The following is a 22,354-nucleotide window of genomic DNA, read 5'->3' as shown; positions in this document are numbered from 1 at the left end:
TGCGACCGATCCGATCGACCGATTTTTCACCCGATTTTTTTTTTTTTTCACCTGATTATTTTCAATTGCCCCCACAAATGTTACTAAGTGGGCTAGACCCCACGATAGACGTCAACCCGAAGCGTGGCGAGCGCAGCGAGCCCGCGAGGGGCGGCGGTGCGCGTCCTCCGACCTTTTCATTCCCCTACTATCCACTAGGGCGTGGAGTGAGAATAGAATAGTGTGGCGAGCGCAGCGAGCCACCGAGCCCGAAGCGTGGCGAGCGCAGCGAGCCCCGCTAGGGGACGCGTCTAACTTCACAGGTGGGGTCATGGCGGGCACATAAAAAATGTGAAATGGGTCATATTGGCCCATTTCACCTTTTTTAACATTTTTCCCTATGTGAGATGGACTTAATCAAGTCCATCTCATCTTGTGCCATTATAATGGCACAAGACCGACAAGATCCTCCCGATTTCAATGTTAAAAGATTTTTTAACATTGAAGTCTATGGAAAAATCGGGTCAATCGGTCGGTCGCATCGCGGCCGATTTTAATTGGTCGCGACCGACCGATTGACCCGATTTCTGTCAATCAAAGTGAAAAAAGTGTCAAAAATCGGCCACATCGTGAGGATCGTGTCCCTTAATTAAGAGCCACGATCACTCACGATTGTGGCCGTTCTAGGAAACAAGTACCCTAACAATACACATAAAATGCAAATAAATACATTCTGGATCACTTCCCTGCAAGTTGTTCACTCGCTGGGAAGTTTCCAGAGGGGAGGGCAGGGCTGGATTAAGGGGGGGGCACAGAGGGTCAGTACCCCTGGGTCCCCCTCTATCTAGGGGCCCCCTGTATTTGGCATGTATTTTATTTTTAAATGAATGTCAAAACAGTCAACATAAACACTAAAACGTAATGCCACGTCCCCTTGCATGGCTTGCTGCACTCGCCATGCTTCGGGTGCGGTGCCTCGCCATGCTTGGGGCACACTATTTTATTCTCCCACCACGACCCTAGTGGACGGTAGAGCATGAAATACCAGCTGTCGGCATATTTTGGCTCAAAAAACAGTAAAAAAACCCATGTCGACCTAATGACCCTGTCGACCTAAAGTCATTTCGACTTTCCTGCATGTCGACCTTAAGTCATGTCGACCTAAATGCATGTCGACTTAATGAAGTCGACCATCATGCTGTTGACCCAATGACCATATCCCTCAGCTCCTATCTGCCATATTACAGACTGGATTTAAAAAATAACAGTTAGATGCTGCCTGGCCACTGCATTCACACCAGCCCCAATGTGCAGGGAAATGGCACTAATGGCTAATTGTATAAATCAGTGACAATAATAAATATAATGACAACAGCAATATTGTCTTGTACGATATACAATCAGGACAGCATAATCTGCCAATATTGTTACTAAATTAATACAATTTAAAAGCAGCAAAATAAAGGGACATTTATACATTTAGGCCTCCGGTAAATAGTTTTCATTGAGCTGTATCAGTAAGGATAGCCCTAAGGAGAGGTCATGGAGAGTTTTATTGGAATGATTAATGTTGGGATATATTGTATACTAAAGGTATTACAGTACGTGCCTTATGTATACTAGGCCTTATGCTCTATACAGCCTTTTAGTACTAGGAGCTGAGACAGGAGCTGATTGGCTGCTGTGCTCGGAATTCTATGACATCACTATTATGTGATGTCACAGTCACTGAGACTGAGCTGCTTGTCAAGCGATTAGAGCACTAGAACCTGGATAGAGATCAGTCATGGATGTGAGTACAGATATGTAATATTCTTTCCTGGTTAGAAATATCTACCTTTTACATTGGTCATTTCTCTTACTGGTGTTAGTGTTACCACAGTGTACATACGTGTACATGAAAACTTACACAAATGGAAATAAATAAAATTGTCTTTCAAGTAGTAAGTTATTTTATCATGGAGGGGTGTAAATGGCAGTTATCCTATGTAATGTTTAGTATAGGAACCTATGTCTGATGGCTCATTAGAAGCAGTAAATAGGATACATATAAAGGATTTCCCAATCTAGATAGATGGTATAATGAGGCTTTTGCTCATTTACACCATATCTAAAGGTGCCCATACACTAGTAAGATTTATCTTCAGTTCTGGCTGGTTGGAACAAAAACATGGTTATGGATGAGTGACAGTTTGTCAGTCTTCCAGCATTTCCAAGCAAATGGTCAACTGTCATTTTCTCTCATCCATAACCATGGGCGAAATGTAATGGGTGGCGTTTTTTTATTTTTTCCACTTTTTCGCAAAATCGGCCATTTTCGATAATTTTCCGAAAATCACATTTTTTATAGGGTGTGATTCGTGGCAAAAAAACCCACAGTTTTTGCTGCGAAATCACACATTTTGAAGTGGCGATTTGTAGTCACACTTCAATTGGCATCCAGATGTTTTCCCACTGGAAAGCATCTAACACGCACATGTAATAGTGTCCGATTTATTGTCTTGTACGATATATTCAGGATGGTCATCGACCATCGATGATTCTAAATCATCGATGGTTCATGGCCGATGTTGAATACTTTTGCCATCGATGGGGGAGAACCAGATGGAACAGCAAAACAATGTTTTGCCTTTTTTTTTCCAAAGTGCCGGGACACTGAGCATAGCTCCGCCCCCTGACACCCGCAAAGCCCCGTCCCGTGTTTTGATTGGCCCACAGGCCAATCAATCAAACACAATGGATGACCATCGATATGTAAAAATATCGATGATCATCCATTGCATAGTTTAGCACTATCGATGACCATGTTGCAGAATTGCCATCGATGGCAACCATCGATGGCAATGGCAATGATGGCCATCCCTACGATATATAATCAGGACAGCATAATCTGCCAATATTGTTACTAAATGAATACAATTTAAAAGCAGCAAAATAAAGGGACATTTATACGCTTAGACCTCCGGTAAATAGTTTTCAATGAGCTGTATCAGTAAGGATAGCCCTAAGGAGAGGTCATGGAGAGTTTTATTGGAATGATTAATACTGGATATATTGTATACTAAAGGTATTACAGTACAGTATGTGCCTTATGTATACTAGGCCTTATGCTCTATGCCAGGCATGGCCAACCTGTGGCTCTTCAGATGTTGTGAAACTACACATCCCAGCATGCTTTGCCACAGTTTTAGCATTCCATAAGAGCAAAACTGTGGCAGTGCATGCTGGGATGTGTAGTTTCACAACATCTGGAGAGCTACAGGTTGGCCAGGCCTGCTCTATGCCTTTTAGTACTAGGAGCTGAGACTTGAGCTGTGATTGGCTGCTGTGCTCGGAATTCTATGACATCACTATTATGCGATGTCACAGTCACTGAGACTGAGCTGCTGGTCAAGCGATTAGAGCACTAGAACCTGGATAGAGATCAGTCATGGATGTGAGTACAGATATGTAATATTCTTTCCTGGTTAGAAATATCTACCTTTTACATTGGTCATTTCTCTTACTGGTGTTAGTGTTACCACAGTCTACATACGTGTACATGAAAACTTACACAAATGGTAATAAAAAAATTGTCTTTTAAGTAGTAAGTTATTTTATCATGGAGGGGTGTAAATGGCAGTTATCCTATGTAATGTTTAGTATAGGAACCTACAGTATGTCTGATGGCTCATTAGTAGCGGTAAATAGGATACATATAAAGGATTTCCCAATCTAGATAGATGGTATAATGAGGCTTTTGCTCATTTACACCATATCTAAAGGTGCCCATACACTAGTGAGATTTATCTTTAGATCTGGCTGGTTGGAACAAAAACATGGTTATGGATGAGTGACAGTTTGTCAGTCTTCCAGCATTTCCAAGCAAATGGTCAACTGTCATTTTCTCTCATCCATAACCATGGGCGAAATGTAATTGGTGGCGTTTTCTTTTTTTTCAACTTTTTTCGGAAATCAAATTTTTTATAGGGTGTGATTCGTGGCAAAAAAACCACAGTTTTTGCCGCGAAATCACACATTTTGAAGTGGCGATTTGTAGTCACACTTCAATTGGCATCCAGATGTTTTCCCATTGGAAAGCATCTAACACGCACATGTAATAGTGTCCGATTTATTGTCTTGTACGATATATTCAGGATGGTCATCGACCATCGATGATTCTAAATCATCGATGGTTCATGGCCGATGTTGAATACTTTTGCCATCGATGGGGGAGAACCAGATAGAACAGCAAAACAATGTTTTGCCTTTTTTTTTCCAAAGTGCCGGGACACTGAGCATAGCTCCGCCCCCTGACACCCGCAAAGCCCCGTCCCGTGTTTTGATTGGCCCACAGGCCAATCAATCAAACACAATGGATGACCATCGATATGTAAAAATATCGATGATCATCCATTGCATAGTTTAGCACTATCGATGGCCATGTTGCAGAATTGCCATCGATGGCAACCATCGATGGCAATGGCAATGATGGCCATCCCTACGATATATAATCAGGACAGCATAATCTGCCAATATTGTTACTAAATGAATACAATTTAAAAGCAGCAAAATAAAGGGACATTTATACGCTTAGACCTCCGGTAAATAGTTTTCAATGAGCTGTATCAGTAAGGATAGCCCTAAGGAGAGGTCATGGAGAGTTTTATTGGAATGATTAATACTGGATATATTGTATACTAAAGGTATTACAGTACAGTATGTGCCTTATACTAGGCCTTATGCTCTATGCCAGGCCTGGCCAACCTGTGGCTCTTCAGATGTTGTGAAACTACACATCCCAGCATGCTTTGCCACAGTTTTAGCATTCCATAAGAGCAAAACTGTGGCAGTGCATGCTGGGATGTGTAGTTTCACAACATCTGGAGAGCTACAGGTTGGCCAGGCCTGCTCTATGCCTTTTAGTACTAGGAGCTGAGACTTGAGCTGTGATTGGCTGCTGTGCTCGGAATTCTATGACATCACTATTATGCGATGTCACAGTCACTGAGACTGAGCTGCTGGTCAAGCGATTAGAGCACTAGAACCTGGATAGAGATCAGTCATGGATGTGAGTACAGATATGTAATATTCTTTCCTGGTTAGAAATATCTACCTTTTACATTGGTCATTTCTCTTACTGGTGTTAGTGTTACCACAGTGTACATACGTGTACATAAAACTTACACAAATGGTAATAAAAAAATTGTCTTTTAAGTAGTAAGTTATTTTATCATGGAGGGGTGTAAATGACAGTTATCCTATGTAATGTTTAGTATAGGAACCTACAGTATGTCTGATGGCTCATTAGTAGCGGTAAATAGAATACATACTGTATAAAGGATTTCCCAATCTAGATAGATGGTATAATGAGGCTTTTGCTCATTTACACCATATCTAAAGGTGCCCATACACTAGTAAGATTTATCTTCAGTTCTGGTTGGTTGGAACAAAAACATGGTTATGGATGAGTGATAGTTTGTCAGTCTTCCAGCATTTCCAAGAAAATGGTCAACTGTAATTTTCTCTCATCCATAACCATGGGCGAAATGTAATGGGTGGCGTTTTTTTATTTTTTCCACTTTTTCGCAAAATCGGCCATTTTCGATAATTTTCCGAAAATAAAATTTTTTATAGGGTGTGATTCGTGGCAAAAAAAACAGTTTTTGCTGCGAAATCACACATTTTGAAGTGGCGATTTGTAGTCACACTTCAATTGGCATCCAGATGTTTTCCCATTGGAAAGCATCTAACACGCACATGTAATAGTGTCCGATTTATTGTCTTGTACGATATATTCAGGATGGTCATCGACCATCGATGATTCTAAATCATCGATGGTTCATGGCCGATGTTGAATACTTTTGCCATCGATGGGGGAGAACCAGATGGAACAGCAAAACAATGTTTTGCTTTTTTTTCCCAAAGTGCCGGGACACTGAGCATAGCTCCGCCCCCTGACACGCGCAAAGCCCCGTCCCGTGTTTTGATTGGCCCACAGGCCAATCAATCAAACACAATGGATGACCATCGATATGTAAAAATATCGATGATCATCCATTGCATAGTTTAGCACTATCGATGGCCATGTTGCAGAATTGCCATCGATGGCAACCATCGATGGCAATGGCAATGATGGCCATCCCTACGATATATAATCAGGACAGCATAATCTGCCAATATTGTTACTAAATGAATACAATTTAAAAGCAGCAAAATAAAGGGACATTTATATGCTTAGACCTCCGGTAAATAGTTTTCAATGAGCTGTATAAGTAAGGATAGCCCTAAGGAGAGGTCATGGAGAGTTTTATTGGAATGATTAATACTGGATATATTGTATACTAAAGGTATTACAGTACAGTATGTGCCTTATACTAGGCCTTATGCTCTATGCCAGGCATGGCCAACCTGTGGCTCTCCAGATGTTGTGAAACTACACATCCCAGCATGCTTTGCCACAGTTTTAGCATTCCATAAGAGCAAAACTGTGGCAGTGCATGCTGGGATGTGTAGTTTCACAACATCTGGAGAGCTACAGGTTGGCCAGGCCTGCTCTATGCCTTTTAGTACTAGGAGCTGAGACTTGAGCTGTGATTGGCTGCTGTGCTCGGAATTCTATGACATCACTATTATGCGATGTCACAGTCACTGAGACTGAGCTGCTTGTCAAGCGATTAGAGCACTAGAACCTGGATAGAGATCAGTCATGGATGTGAGTACAGATATGTAATATTCTTTCCTGGTTAGAAATATCTACCTTTTACATTGGTCATTTCTCTTACTGGTGTTAGTGTTACCACAGTGTACATACGTGCACATGAAAACTTACACAAATGGTAATAAAAAAATTGTCTTTCAAGTAGTAAGTTATTTTATCATGGAGGGGTGTAAATGGCAGTTATCCTATGTAATGTTTAGTATAGGAACCTACAGTATGTCTGATGGCTCATTAGTAGCGGTAAATAGGATACATATAAAGGATTTCCCAATCTAGATAGATGGTATAATGAGGCTTTTGCTCATTTACACCATATCTAAAGGTGCCCATACACTAGTAAGATTTATCTTCAGTTCTGGTTGGTTGGAACAAAAACATGGTTATGGATGAGTGATAGTTTGTCAGTCTTCCAGCATTTCCAAGAAAATGGTCAACTGTAATTTTCTCTCATCCATAACCATGGGCGAAATGTAATGGGTGGCGTTTTTTTATTTTTTCCACTTTTTCGCAAAATCGGCCATTTTTGATAATTTTCCGAAAATATAATTTTTTATAGGGTGTGATTCGTGGCAAAAAAAACAGTTTTTGCTGCGAAATCACACATTTTGAAGTGGCGATTTGTAGTCACACTTCAATTGGCATCCAGATGTTTTCCCATTGGAAAGCATCTAACACGCACATGTAATAGTGTCCGATTTATTGTCTTGTACGATATATTCAGGATGGTCATCGACCATCGATGATTCTAAATCATCGATGGTTCATGGCCGATGTTGAATACTTTTGCCATCGATGGGGGAGAACCAGATGGAACAGCAAAACAATGTTTTGCTTTTTTTTCCCCAAAGTGCCGGGACACTGAGCATAGCTCCGCCCCCTGACACCCGCAAAGCCCCGTCCCGTGTTTTGATTGGCCCACAGGCCAATCAATCAAACACAATGGATGACCATCGATATGTAAAATATCGATGATCATCCATTGCATAGTTTAGCACTATCGATGGCCATGTTGCAGAATTGCCATCGATGGCAACCATCGATGGCAATGGCAATGATGGCCATCCCTACGATATATAATCAGGACAGCATAATCTGCCAATATTGTTACTAAATGAATACAATTTAAAAGCAGCAAAATAAAGGGACATTTTTTCGCTTAGACCTCCGTTAAATAGTTTTCAATGAGCTGTATCAGTAAGGATAGCCCTAAGGAGAGGTCATGGAGAGTTTTATTGGAATGATTAATACTGGATATATTGTATACTAAAGGTATTACAGTACAGTATGTGCCTTATACTAGGCCTTATGCTCTATGCCAGGCATGGCCAACCTGTGGCTCTCCAGATGTTGTGAAACTACTCATCCCAGCATGCTTTGCCACAGTTTTAGCATTCCATAAGAGCAAAACTGTGGCAGTGCATGCTGGGATGTGTAGTTTCACAACATCTGGAGAGCCACAGGTTGGCCAGGCCTGCTCTATGCCTTTTAGTAGTAGGAGCTGAGACAGGAGCTGTGATTGGCTGCTGTGTTTGGAATTCTATGACATCACTATTATGCGATGTCACAGTCACTGTGACTGAGCTGCTTGTCAAGCGATTAGAGCACTAAAACCTGGATAGAGATCAGTCATGGATGTGAGTACAGATATGTAATATTCTTTCCTGGTTAGAAATATCTACCTTTTACATTGGTCATTTCTCTTACTGGTGTTAGTGTTACCACAGTCTACATACGTGTACATGAAAACTTACACAAATGGTAATAAAAAAATTGTCTTTCAAGTAGTAAGTTATTTTATCATGGAGGGGTGTAAATGGCAGTTATCCTATGTAATGTTTAGTATAGGAACCTACAGTATGTCTGATGGCTCATTAGTAGCGGTAAATAGGATACATATAAAGGATTTCCCAATCTAGATAGATGGTATAATGAGGCTTTCGCTCATTTACACCATATCTAAAGGTGCCCATACCTAGTGAGATTTATCTTTAGATCTGGCTGGTTGGAACAAAAACATGGTTATGGATGAGTGACACTTTGTCAGTCTTCCAGCATTTCCAAGCAAATGGTCAACTGTCATTTTCTCTCATCCATAACCATGGGCGAAATGTAATGGGTGGCGTTTTTTTATTTTTTCCACTTTTTCGCAAAATCGGCCATTTTCGATAATTTTCCGAAAATCACATTTTTTATAGGGTGTGATTCGTGGCAAAAAAAACCACAGTTTTTGCTGCGAAATCACACATTTTGAAGTGGCGATTTGTAGTCACACTTCAATTGGCATCCAGATGTTTTCCCACTGGAAAGCATCTAACACGCACATGTAATAGTGTCCGATTTATTGTCTTGTACGATATATTCAGGATGGTCATCGACCATCGATGATTCTAAATCATCGATGGTTCATGGCCGATGTTGAATACTTTTGCCATCGATGGGGGAGAACCAGATGGAACAGCAAAACAATGTTTTGCCTTTTTTTTTCCAAAGTGCCGGGACACTGAGCATAGCTCCGCCCCCTGACACCCGCAAAGCCCCGTCCCGTGTTTTGATTGGCCCACAGGCCAATCAATCAAACACAATGGATGACCATCGATATGTAAAAATATCGATGATCATCCATTGCATAGTTTAGCACTATCGATGACCATGTTGCAGAATTGCCATCGATGGCAACCATCGATGGCAATGGCAATGATGGCCATCCCTACGATATATAATCAGGACAGCATAATCTGCCAATATTGTTACTAAATGAATACAATTTAAAAGCAGCAAAATAAAGGGACATTTATACGCTTAGACCTCCGGTAAATAGTTTTCAATGAGCTGTATCAGTAAGGATAGCCCTAAGGAGAGGTCATGGAGAGTTTTATTGGAATGATTAATACTGGATATATTGTATACTAAAGGTATTACAGTACAGTATGTGCCTTATGTATACTAGGCCTTATGCTCTATGCCAGGCATGGCCAACCTGTGGCTCTTCAGATGTTGTGAAACTACACATCCCAGCATGCTTTGCCACAGTTTTAGCATTCCATAAGAGCAAAACTGTGGCAGTGCATGCTGGGATGTGTAGTTTCACAACATCTGGAGAGCTACAGGTTGGCCAGGCCTGCTCTATGCCTTTTAGTACTAGGAGCTGAGACTTGAGCTGTGATTGGCTGCTGTGCTCGGAATTCTATGACATCACTATTATGCGATGTCACAGTCACTGAGACTGAGCTGCTGGTCAAGCGATTAGAGCACTAGAACCTGGATAGAGATCAGTCATGGATGTGAGTACAGATATGTAATATTCTTTCCTGGTTAGAAATATCTACCTTTTACATTGGTCATTTCTCTTACTGGTGTTAGTGTTACCACAGTCTACATACGTGTACATGAAAACTTACACAAATGGTAATAAAAAAATTGTCTTTTAAGTAGTAAGTTATTTTATCATGGAGGGGTGTAAATGGCAGTTATCCTATGTAATGTTTAGTATAGGAACCTACAGTATGTCTGATGGCTCATTAGTAGCGGTAAATAGGATACATATAAAGGATTTCCCAATCTAGATAGATGGTATAATGAGGCTTTTGCTCATTTACACCATATCTAAAGGTGCCCATACACTAGTGAGATTTATCTTTAGATCTGGCTGGTTGGAACAAAAACATGGTTATGGATGAGTGACAGTTTGTCAGTCTTCCAGCATTTCCAAGCAAATGGTCAACTGTCATTTTCTCTCATCCATAACCATGGGCGAAATGTAATTGGTGGCGTTTTCTTTTTTTTCAACTTTTTTCGGAAATCAAATTTTTTATAGGGTGTGATTCGTGGCAAAAAAACCACAGTTTTTGCCGCGAAATCACACATTTTGAAGTGGCGATTTGTAGTCACACTTCAATTGGCATCCAGATGTTTTCCCATTGGAAAGCATCTAACACGCACATGTAATAGTGTCCGATTTATTGTCTTGTACGATATATTCAGGATGGTCATCGACCATCGATGATTCTAAATCATCGATGGTTCATGGCCGATGTTGAATACTTTTGCCATCGATGGGGGAGAACCAGATAGAACAGCAAAACAATGTTTTGCCTTTTTTTTTCCAAAGTGCCGGGACACTGAGCATAGCTCCGCCCCCTGACACCCGCAAAGCCCCGTCCCGTGTTTTGATTGGCCCACAGGCCAATCAATCAAACACAATGGATGACCATCGATATGTAAAAATATCGATGATCATCCATTGCATAGTTTAGCACTATCGATGGCCATGTTGCAGAATTGCCATCGATGGCAACCATCGATGGCAATGGCAATGATGGCCATCCCTACGATATATAATCAGGACAGCATAATCTGCCAATATTGTTACTAAATGAATACAATTTAAAAGCAGCAAAATAAAGGGACATTTATACGCTTAGACCTCCGGTAAATAGTTTTCAATGAGCTGTATCAGTAAGGATAGCCCTAAGGAGAGGTCATGGAGAGTTTTATTGGAATGATTAATACTGGATATATTGTATACTAAAGGTATTACAGTACAGTATGTGCCTTATACTAGGCCTTATGCTCTATGCCAGGCCTGGCCAACCTGTGGCTCTTCAGATGTTGTGAAACTACACATCCCAGCATGCTTTGCCACAGTTTTAGCATTCCATAAGAGCAAAACTGTGGCAGTGCATGCTGGGATGTGTAGTTTCACAACATCTGGAGAGCTACAGGTTGGCCAGGCCTGCTCTATGCCTTTTAGTACTAGGAGCTGAGACTTGAGCTGTGATTGGCTGCTGTGCTCGGAATTCTATGACATCACTATTATGCGATGTCACAGTCACTGAGACTGAGCTGCTGGTCAAGCGATTAGAGCACTAGAACCTGGATAGAGATCAGTCATGGATGTGAGTACAGATATGTAATATTCTTTCCTGGTTAGAAATATCTACCTTTTACATTGGTCATTTCTCTTACTGGTGTTAGTGTTACCACAGTGTACATACGTGTACATAAAACTTACACAAATGGTAATAAAAAAATTGTCTTTTAAGTAGTAAGTTATTTTATCATGGAGGGGTGTAAATGACAGTTATCCTATGTAATGTTTAGTATAGGAACCTACAGTATGTCTGATGGCTCATTAGTAGCGGTAAATAGGATACATATAAAGGATTTCCCAATCTAGATAGATGGTATAATGAGGCTTTTGCTCATTTACACCATATCTAAAGGTGCCCATACACTAGTAAGATTTATCTTCAGTTCTGGTTGGTTGGAACAAAAACATGGTTATGGATGAGTGATAGTTTGTCAGTCTTCCAGCATTTCCAAGAAAATGGTCAACTGTAATTTTCTCTCATCCATAACCATGGGCGAAATGTAATGGGTGGCGTTTTTTTATTTTTTCCACTTTTTCGCAAAATCGGCCATTTTCGATAATTTTCCGAAAATAAAATTTTTTATAGGGTGTGATTCGTGGCAAAAAAAACAGTTTTTGCTGCGAAATCACACATTTTGAAGTGGCGATTTGTAGTCACACTTCAATTGGCATCCAGATGTTTTCCCATTGGAAAGCATCTAACACGCACATGTAATAGTGTCCGATTTATTGTCTTGTACGATATATTCAGGATGGTCATCGACCATCGATGATTCTAAATCATCGATGGTTCATGGCCGATGTTGAATACTTTTGCCATCGATGGGGGAGAACCAGATGGAACAGCAAAACAATGTTTTGCTTTTTTTTCCCAAAGTGCCGGGACACTGAGCATAGCTCCGCCCCCTGACACGCGCAAAGCCCCGTCCCGTGTTTTGATTGGCCCACAGGCCAATCAATCAAACACAATGGATGACCATCGATATGTAAAAATATCGATGATCATCCATTGCATAGTTTAGCACTATCGATGGCCATGTTGCAGAATTGCCATCGATGGCAACCATCGATGGCAATGGCAATGATGGCCATCCCTACGATATATAATCAGGACAGCATAATCTGCCAATATTGTTACTAAATGAATACAATTTAAAAGCAGCAAAATAAAGGGACATTTATATGCTTAGACCTCCGGTAAATAGTTTTCAATGAGCTGTATAAGTAAGGATAGCCCTAAGGAGAGGTCATGGAGAGTTTTATTGGAATGATTAATACTGGATATATTGTATACTAAAGGTATTACAGTACAGTATGTGCCTTATACTAGGCCTTATGCTCTATGCCAGGCATGGCCAACCTGTGGCTCTCCAGATGTTGTGAAACTACACATCCCAGCATGCTTTGCCACAGTTTTAGCATTCCATAAGAGCAAAACTGTGGCAGTGCATGCTGGGATGTGTAGTTTCACAACATCTGGAGAGCTACAGGTTGGCCAGGCCTGCTCTATGCCTTTTAGTACTAGGAGCTGAGACTTGAGCTGTGATTGGCTGCTGTGCTCGGAATTCTATGACATCACTATTATGCGATGTCACAGTCACTGAGACTGAGCTGCTTGTCAAGCGATTAGAGCACTAGAACCTGGATAGAGATCAGTCATGGATGTGAGTACAGATATGTAATATTCTTTCCTGGTTAGAAATATCTACCTTTTACATTGGTCATTTCTCTTACTGGTGTTAGTGTTACCACAGTGTACATACGTGCACATGAAAACTTACACAAATGGTAATAAAAAAATTGTCTTTCAAGTAGTAAGTTATTTTATCATGGAGGGGTGTAAATGGCAGTTATCCTATGTAATGTTTAGTATAGGAACCTACAGTATGTCTGATGGCTCATTAGTAGCGGTAAATAGGATACATATAAAGGATTTCCCAATCTAGATAGATGGTATAATGAGGCTTTTGCTCATTTACACCATATCTAAAGGTGCCCATACACTAGTAAGATTTATCTTCAGTTCTGGTTGGTTGGAACAAAAACATGGTTATGGATGAGTGATAGTTTGTCAGTCTTCCAGCATTTCCAAGAAAATGGTCAACTGTAATTTTCTCTCATCCATAACCATGGGCGAAATGTAATGGGTGGCGTTTTTTTATTTTTTCCACTTTTTCGCAAAATCGGCCATTTTTGATAATTTTCCGAAAATATAATTTTTTATAGGGTGTGATTCGTGGCAAAAAAAACAGTTTTTGCTGCGAAATCACACATTTTGAAGTGGCGATTTGTAGTCACACTTCAATTGGCATCCAGATGTTTTCCCATTGGAAAGCATCTAACACGCACATGTAATAGTGTCCGATTTATTGTCTTGTACGATATATTCAGGATGGTCATCGACCATCGATGATTCTAAATCATCGATGGTTCATGGCCGATGTTGAATACTTTTGCCATCGATGGGGGAGAACCAGATGGAACAGCAAAACAATGTTTTGCTTTTTTTTCCCCAAAGTGCCGGGACACTGAGCATAGCTCCGCCCCCTGACACCCGCAAAGCCCCGTCCCGTGTTTTGATTGGCCCACAGGCCAATCAATCAAACACAATGGATGACCATCGATATGTAAAATATCGATGATCATCCATTGCATAGTTTAGCACTATCGATGGCCATGTTGCAGAATTGCCATCGATGGCAACCATCGATGGCAATGGCAATGATGGCCATCCCTACGATATATAATCAGGACAGCATAATCTGCCAATATTGTTACTAAATGAATACAATTTAAAAGCAGCAAAATAAAGGGACATTTTTTCGCTTAGACCTCCGGTAAATAGTTTTCAATGAGCTGTATCAGTAAGGATAGCCCTAAGGAGAGGTCATGGAGAGTTTTATTGGAATGATTAATACTGGATATATTGTATACTAAAGGTATTACAGTACAGTATGTGCCTTATACTAGGCCTTATGCTCTATGCCAGGCATGGCCAACCTGTGGCTCTCCAGATGTTGTGAAACTACTCATCCCAGCATGCTTTGCCACAGTTTTAGCATTCCATAAGAGCAAAACTGTGGCAGTGCATGCTGGGATGTGTAGTTTCACAACATCTGGAGAGCCACAGGTTGGCCAGGCCTGCTCTATGCCTTTTAGTAGTAGGAGCTGAGACAGGAGCTGTGATTGGCTGCTGTGTTTGGAATTCTATGACATCACTATTATGCGATGTCACAGTCACTGTGACTGAGCTGCTTGTCAAGCGATTAGAGCACTAAAACCTGGATAGAGATCAGTCATGGATGTGAGTACAGATATGTAATATTCTTTCCTGGTTAGAAATATCTACCTTTTACATTGGTCATTTCTCTTACTGGTGTTAGTGTTACCACAGTCTACATACGTGTACATGAAAACTTACACAAATGGTAATAAAAAAATTGTCTTTCAAGTAGTAAGTTATTTTATCATGGAGGGGTGTAAATGGCAGTTATCCTATGTAATGTTTAGTATAGGAACCTACAGTATGTCTGATGGCTCATTAGTAGCGGTAAATAGGATACATATAAAGGATTTCCCAATCTAGATAGATGGTATAATGAGGCTTTCGCTCATTTACACCATATCTAAAGGTGCCCATACCTAGTGAGATTTATCTTTAGATCTGGCTGGTTGGAACAAAAACATGGTTATGGATGAGTGACACTTTGTCAGTCTTCCAGCATTTCCAAGCAAATGGTCAACTGTCATTTTCTCTCATCCATAACCATGGGCGAAATGTAATGGGTGGCGGTTTTTGTTTTTGCGATTTTTTCTCAAAATCGTCCGTTTTCGGCCATTTTCCGAAAATCGCATATTTTATAGGGTGCGATTCGCGGCAAAAAGTGTGATTTTTTTGCCGCACCGGGCTCAACCAGCCAGCAGGGTAATGCCACAGCCGTAGGGAGACTTTTTATACAAGTCCCCCCGGCCAAAGCATTCATCCCCCTGACTGGTCAGCATGGGCAGGGGTCCTGGGGAAGTGAGGACCATCCCATAGAAGGCCTCCCCCTTCCAGAACTTACCTGCCCATGCTAAAGCCCGGGGCTGTCCTCGATGCCCCTGGGCGGTGGGCATCGAGCTGATACTTGTGTAAAAAAATAGATGATAAACTATTCTTTTATACTGTGGAACTATGAGTCCCAGCAAGCCTCCCCCACATGCTGGGACTTGGAGAACCACAGTAAAAGAAATAGTTAAATAAACACTCTGACACCCATTAAAAATAGAACTTTAATACATCGAAATCCCATACATACTGAGCCGACTTTCTCGGCTCCTGATTGGCCAGTAGGCGGCCAATAGAATCATTCGGATGAGAGCCGCGGAAGATGAAACATCTCTGCGCCTCTCAAAGTCCGATGGGTACCGGCGGCTGACTGCGGCGGAGACGTTCAATTTGTCATTGCTTCATTATAAGATAGACTTTCAATACACTTTATAATGTTTCTATCTTTTTTTAATGCATTTTACATGATTTTCAGCTTTTTAACCCTTTGAGTGCCAAGTAAATGTATCAAAACAGGTGTGAAAATTGACAGGCAAACCTTTTTATTCATCACAATGACCTGTAATGTTTACCTTATATAGGAAATATCTTTTATTTTTATTTCCAAAACATTTTTATTTGAATTTATATAACAAATGTGAGTGGCGCTGGCATCTTTAGTGGATATTTTGAACATCTCTCACAGATGTTGGCACTCAAAGGGTTAATGCATTTGATATATATTTGATTTATTTTTAACTAAAAGTCAAGCTTTTAATTTTGACAATCCCGTCTTGTCTCATTTTACAGGAAATATTTGGACAGTTCTGTCCTATCCGTATACAGGTAAGTGTCATGAGGAAAGGTGGACTATATAAGCTGTAATATATATATATATATATATATATATATTTGTTTTGCCTTGTAGCACATACATTTTCTGTCTTACTACAATACCTCACTTGTATCATGTTCTCACAATGACGTAATTTGCTATCACATTAACACATCACAAATACATATATTACATTCCTTGTGCAATATAACTAATATACATGCATATCTGTGACAGATCTGTCATTCATTTTGCAATTGTCTTTCTGAAAATGACGAGTTATGGTGTCCCCACACTTATGTGATCGGATCACATCTTGTGGTGCCCAGTGTGTTTTCTCCAGCATGCCATCTGCGATGCGACATTGGGTGCTGGAAGAGGGGTGGCAGTGGAGGGGGCACCGGAGCACTGGCGGCTGTGGAGCGGGGACAGGAGCAGTGGAGCAGCAGCGCTATGAAGAAGTGCTGTCGGGTGGCAGGGTTCAGCAATGGCAGCAGCAGAATTTGAAACTCTGGGCAGCCGTCTGATTGGCTGAGAGAGCTCTCTCTGCCAATCAGAGGGCTGCCCAGTGTTTTAAATTATTTTTTTCAGATTCTGGTGCCGCTGCTGAGTCCCACCAGCGCTCCATCACTGCACTGCTGCTCCACCGCTTCGGTCCCTGCTCCACCGCCACCAACTGCCAGCACTCCGGTCCCGGCTCTACCGCCACCCACAATCCGGCTCCCACTCCCTGAACCTTCCACTGATTGCATTCGAGTGTTCGCATGTGGTTAAGAACCACATGTGATCGCTGATGTGTTCGATAATTATTATGTGCAGGACATAATATTTTTCGATGCCACATGCAACCAGCGGGCCCGCACATCGCATCGGGCGACCCATTATTCATGCATACAATCCTATGCATATGTGGTCAAAATCAAAGGATTGTATGTAATATCGCCCTTTTTCGCAAAATCGGACGTTTTCGTCCATTTTCCGAAAATCGCATATTTTATAGGGTGTGATTCGCGGCAAAAAATCGCACTTTTTGCAGCGAAATCACACATTTTGAAGTGGGGATTTGTAGTCACACTTCAATTTACATCCAGATGTTTTCCCATTGGAAAGCATCTAACACGCACATGTAATAGTGTCCGATTTTTGGTAAAGGTTACCAAAAATCGCCAAAAGATTAGACCAGGTTCTGGCTGGCTAATTTGACAGAACCCTGCACAGATCATCGTGATCTGTGCATGGTTCTGTCCAAAAAAAGGGGTTTAAAAAAAATGGGAAAAAAACTGCGTGGGGTCCCCCCTCCTGAGCATAACCAGCCCTGGGCTGAAAGAGCCGGTCCTGGTTTCATAAAATTACAGCAACAAACAAGTCGGGGTTCCGTGGATTTTTTAAAACCAGCACCAGGCTCAAGGGCCAGTCCTGGTTCCCAAAATACGGGGGACAAAATGACTATGGGTCCCCCGTATTTCCAGAACCAGCACCGGGCCCAACCAGTCAGCAGGGTAATGCCACAGCCGGGGGGAGACTTTTTATACACGTCCCCCCGGCCAAAGCATTCATCCCCCCTGACCGGTCAGCATGGGCAGGGGTCCTGGGGAAGTGGGGACCCCCCAAAGAAGGGGTCCCCCCCTCCAGAACTTACCTGCGCATGCTGAAGCCCGGGGCTGTCCTTGATGCCCCTGGGCGGTCGGCATCGAGCTGATACTTGTGTAAAAAAATAGATGATAAACTATTCTCTTATACTGTGGAACTATGAGTCCCAGCAAGCCTCTCCCGCATGCTGGGACTTGGAGAACCACAAGTCCCAGCATGCGGGGCATTAAAGGGCCAGCTGGCACTTGTAGCTCCACAGTAAAAGAAATTGTTAAAAAAAACACACTGACATCCATTAAAAATAAAACTTTAATACATCCAAAGCCCATATATACTGAGCCGACCTTCTCGGCTCCTGATTGGCCGCTAGGCGGCCAATAGAATCATTCGGATGAGAGGCGCGGAAGATGAAATATTTCTGCGCCTCTCAAAGTCCGATGGGTACCGGCGGCTGACTGCGGCGGAGACGTTCAATTTGTCATTGCTTCATAATAAGATAGACTTTCAATGCACTTTATAATGTTTCTATCTTTTTAAATGCATTTTACATGATTTTTAGCTTTTTAACCCTTTGAGTGCCAAGTAAATGTATCAAAACAGGTGTGAAAATTGCCAGGCAAACCTTTTTATTCATCACAATGACCTGTAATGTTTACCTTATATAGGAAATATCTTTTTTTTTATTTCCAAAACATTTTTATTTGAATTTATATAACAAATGTGAGTGGCGCTGGCATCTTTAGTGGATATTTTGAACATCTCTCACAGATGTTGGCACTCAAAGGGTTAATGCATTTGATATAAGTTCTGGATTTCTCAATACCAGAACTTGTGATCCGCAATATTTGGGAAACTGCGAGGCTATCTGAATGTGGCCCAATGAGGTTAAGTCATGTTTCTATGCGATGTTGATGTTCACGTAATGAAGCAGTTATTGTAATTTCTCATATGTGCCGTAATCCCACTGTTAACGCACCAAGGCAGAGGCGTCAATTGCACTCCTATGACACAGGTGCGGCACTCCGCATGCGCTGCGGACAGGAAAATCAGCTTATCGGGTGTGATACAGAGGGGTCCGATAGCAGCAATGCGTCTCAAGCTTACAAAAACAAGCCATATCGCACTAGTGGATGGGGCCTTTATATGCAAACTCTCAGTTTTACTTCCTGTGTATTTCTTCGTTAAATTATATCAAAATAATAAACTGCTGTAAATAGATTTATTTTTAACTAAAAGTCAAGCTTTTAATTTTGACAATCCCGTCTTGTCTTATTTTACAGGAAATATTTGGACCGTTCTGTCCTATCCGTATACAGGTAAGTGTCATGAGGAAAGGTGGACTATAGAAGCTGTAAAATATATATATATATATATATATATATATATTTGTTTTGCCTTGTAGCACATACATTTTCTGTCTTACTACAATACCTCACTTGTATCATGTTCTCACAATGACGTAATTTGATATCACATTAACACATCACAAATACATATATTACATTCCTTGTGCAATAAAACTAATATACATGCATATCTGTGACAGATCTGTCATTAATTTTGCAATTGTCTTTCCGAAAATGACGAGTTATGGTGTCCCCACACTTATGTGATCGTATCACATCTTGTGGTGCCCAGTGTGTTTTCTCCAGCATGCCATCTGCGATGCGACATTGGGTGCTGGAAGAGGGGTGGCAGTGGAGGGGGCACCGGATCACTGGCGGCTGTGCAGCGGGGACCGGAGCAGTGGAGCAGCAGCGCTATGAAGAAGTGCTGTCGGGTGGCAGGGTTCGGCAAGGGCAGCAGCAGAATTTGAAACTCTGGGCAGCCGTCTGATTGGTTGAGAGAGCTCTCTCTGCCTATCAGAGGGCTGCCCAGTGTTTTAAATATTTTTTTCAGATTCTGGTGCCGCTGCTGAGTCCCACCACCGCCAGCACTCCATCACTGCACTGCTGCTCCACCGCTCCGGTCCCTGCTCCACCACCACCAACTGCCAGCACTCCGGTCCCGGCTCTACCGCCACCCACAATCCGGCTCCCACTCCCTGAACCTTCCACTGATTGCATTCGAGTGTTCGCATGTGGTTAAGAACCACATGTGATTGCTGATGTGATTCGATAATTATCATGTGCAGGACATAATATTTTTCGATGTGACATGCAACCAGCGGGCCCGCACATCGCATCGGGCGACCCATTATTCATGCATACAATCCTATGCATATGTGGTCAAAATCAAAGGATTGTATGTAATATCGCCCTTTTTCACAAAATCGGAAGTTTTCGGCCATTTTCCGAAAATCACATATTTTATAGGGTGTGATTCGCGGCAAAAAATCACACATTTTGCCGTGAAATTGCACATTTTGAAGTAACGATTTGTAGTCACACTTCAATTCACATCCAGATGTTTTCCCATTGGAAAGCATCTAACATGCACATGTAATAGTGTCCAATTTTTGGTAAAGGTTACCAAAAATCACCAAAAGATTAGACCAGGTTCTGGCTTGCTAATTTGACAGAACCCTGCACAGATCATCGTGATCTGTGCATGGTTCTGTCCAAAAAAAGGGGTTAAAAAAAAACGGGAAAAAAACTGCGTGGGGTCCCCCCTCCTGAGCATATCCAGCCCCGGGCTGAAAGAGCCGTTCCTGGTTTCATAAAATCACAGCAACAAACAAGTCGGGGTTCCGTGGATTTTTTAAAACCAGCACCAGGCTCAAGGGCCAGTCCTGGTTCCCAAAATACGGGGGACAAAATGACTAGGGGTCCCCTGTATTTCCAGAACCAGCACCGGGCCCAACCAGTCAGCAGGGTAATGCCACAGCCGGGGGGAGACTTTTTATACAAGTCCCCCCGGCCAAAGCATTCATCCCCCTGACCGGTCAGCATGGGCAGGGGTCCTGGGGAAGTGGGGACCCCCCAAAGAAGGGACCCCCCAAAGAAGGGGTCCCCCCCTCCAGAACTTACCTGCCCATGCTGAAGCCCGGGGCTGTCCTCGATGCCCCTGGGCGGTGGGCATCGAGCTGATACTTGTGTAAAAAAATAGATGATAAACTATTTTCTTATACTGTGGAACTATGAGTCCCAGCAAGCCTCTCCCGCATGCTGGGACTTGGAGAACCACAAGTCCCAGCATGCAGGGCATTAAAGGGCCCGCTGGCACTTGTAGCTCCACAGTAAAAGAAATTGTTAAAAAAAAACTCTGACACCCATTAAAAATAAAACTTTAATACATCCAAAGCCCATACATACTGAGCCGACTTTCTCGGCTCCTGATTGGCCGCTAGGCGGCCAATAGAATCATTCGGAAGAGAGGCGCGGAAGATGAAACATCTCTGCGCCTCTCAAAGTCCGATGGGTACCGGCGGCTGACTGCGGCGGAGACGTTCAATTTGTCATTGCTTCATAATAAGATAGACTTTCAATGCACTTTATAATGTTTCTATCTTTTTAAATGCATTTTACATGATTTTCAGCTTTTTAACCCTTTGAGTGCCAAGTAAATGTATCAAAACAGGTGTGAAAATTGACAGGCAAACCTTTTTATTCATCACAATGACCTGTAATGTTTACCTTATATAGGAAATATCTTTTATTTTTATTTTCAAAACATTTTTATTTGAATTTATATAACAAATGTGAGCGGCGCTGGCATCTTTAGCGGATATTTTGAACATCTCTCACAGATGTTGGCACTCAAAGGGTTAATGCATTTGCTATAAGTTCTGGATTTCTCAATACCAGAACTTATGATCTGCAATTTTTGGGAAACTGCGAGGCTATCTGAATGAGCCCCAATGAGCTTAAGTCATGTTTCTATGCGATGTTGATGTTCACGTAATGAAGCAGTTATTGTAATTTCTCATATGTGCCGTAATCCCACTGTTAACGCACCAAGGCAGAGGCGTCAATTGCGCTCCTATGACACAGGTGCGGCACTCCGCATGCGCTGCGGACAGGAAAATCAGCTTATCGGGTGTGATACAGAGGGGTCCGATAGCAGCAATGCGTCTCAAGCTTACAAAAACAAGCCATATCGCACTAGTGGATGGGGCCTTTATATGCAAACTCTCAGTTTTACTTCCTGTGTATTTCTTCGTTAAATTATATCAAAATAATAAACTGCTGTAAATCGATTTTTTTTTTCAACTAAAAGTCAAGCTTTTAATTTTGACAATCCCTTCTTGTCTTACTTTCCAGGAAATATTTGGACAGCTATGTCCTATCCATATACGGGTAAGTGTCATGAGGAAAGGTGGACTATAGAAGCTGTAATATATATATATATATATATATATATATATATATATATATATATATATATTTGTTTTGCCTTGTAGGACATACATTT

At 41.7% G+C, this 22,354-nt stretch overlaps 2 protein-coding genes across 8 annotated transcripts in view; one reads left to right on the top strand and one right to left on the bottom strand.

The window, feature by feature from the left end:
- The window catches only part of TNR (tenascin R), a 413,177-nt gene that overhangs the window by 127,151 nt on the left and 263,672 nt on the right, over positions 1-22,354 (bottom strand). The gene's annotated exons all lie outside the window — the stretch shown is intronic.
- LOC146026521 (uncharacterized) overlaps positions 14,830-22,354 on the top strand; it is a 34,227-nt gene continuing 26,702 nt past the window's right edge. For all 6 annotated transcript variants that reach the window (XM_083157275.1, XM_083157278.1, XM_083157277.1 and 3 more), the window contains exons 1-4: positions 14,830-14,853; positions 16,387-16,422; positions 19,282-19,317; positions 22,204-22,239. In XM_083157275.1, coding sequence (XP_083013401.1) covers positions 14,848-14,853; positions 16,387-16,422; positions 19,282-19,317; positions 22,204-22,239 — 114 coding nt within the window. In that variant the 5' untranslated portion in view covers positions 14,830-14,847. The remainder of the gene's footprint in view (positions 14,854-16,386; positions 16,423-19,281; positions 19,318-22,203; positions 22,240-22,354) is intronic.

This window comes from Crinia signifera, chromosome 8, assembly GCF_055691185.1.
Source record: "Crinia signifera chromosome 8, ASM5569118v1, whole genome shotgun sequence".
In the NCBI taxonomy this organism is placed as follows: domain Eukaryota; kingdom Metazoa; phylum Chordata; class Amphibia; order Anura; family Myobatrachidae; genus Crinia; species Crinia signifera.
The sequence above is the reverse complement of the archived record's forward strand: the minus strand, read 5'-3'. Positions and strand labels throughout refer to the sequence as shown.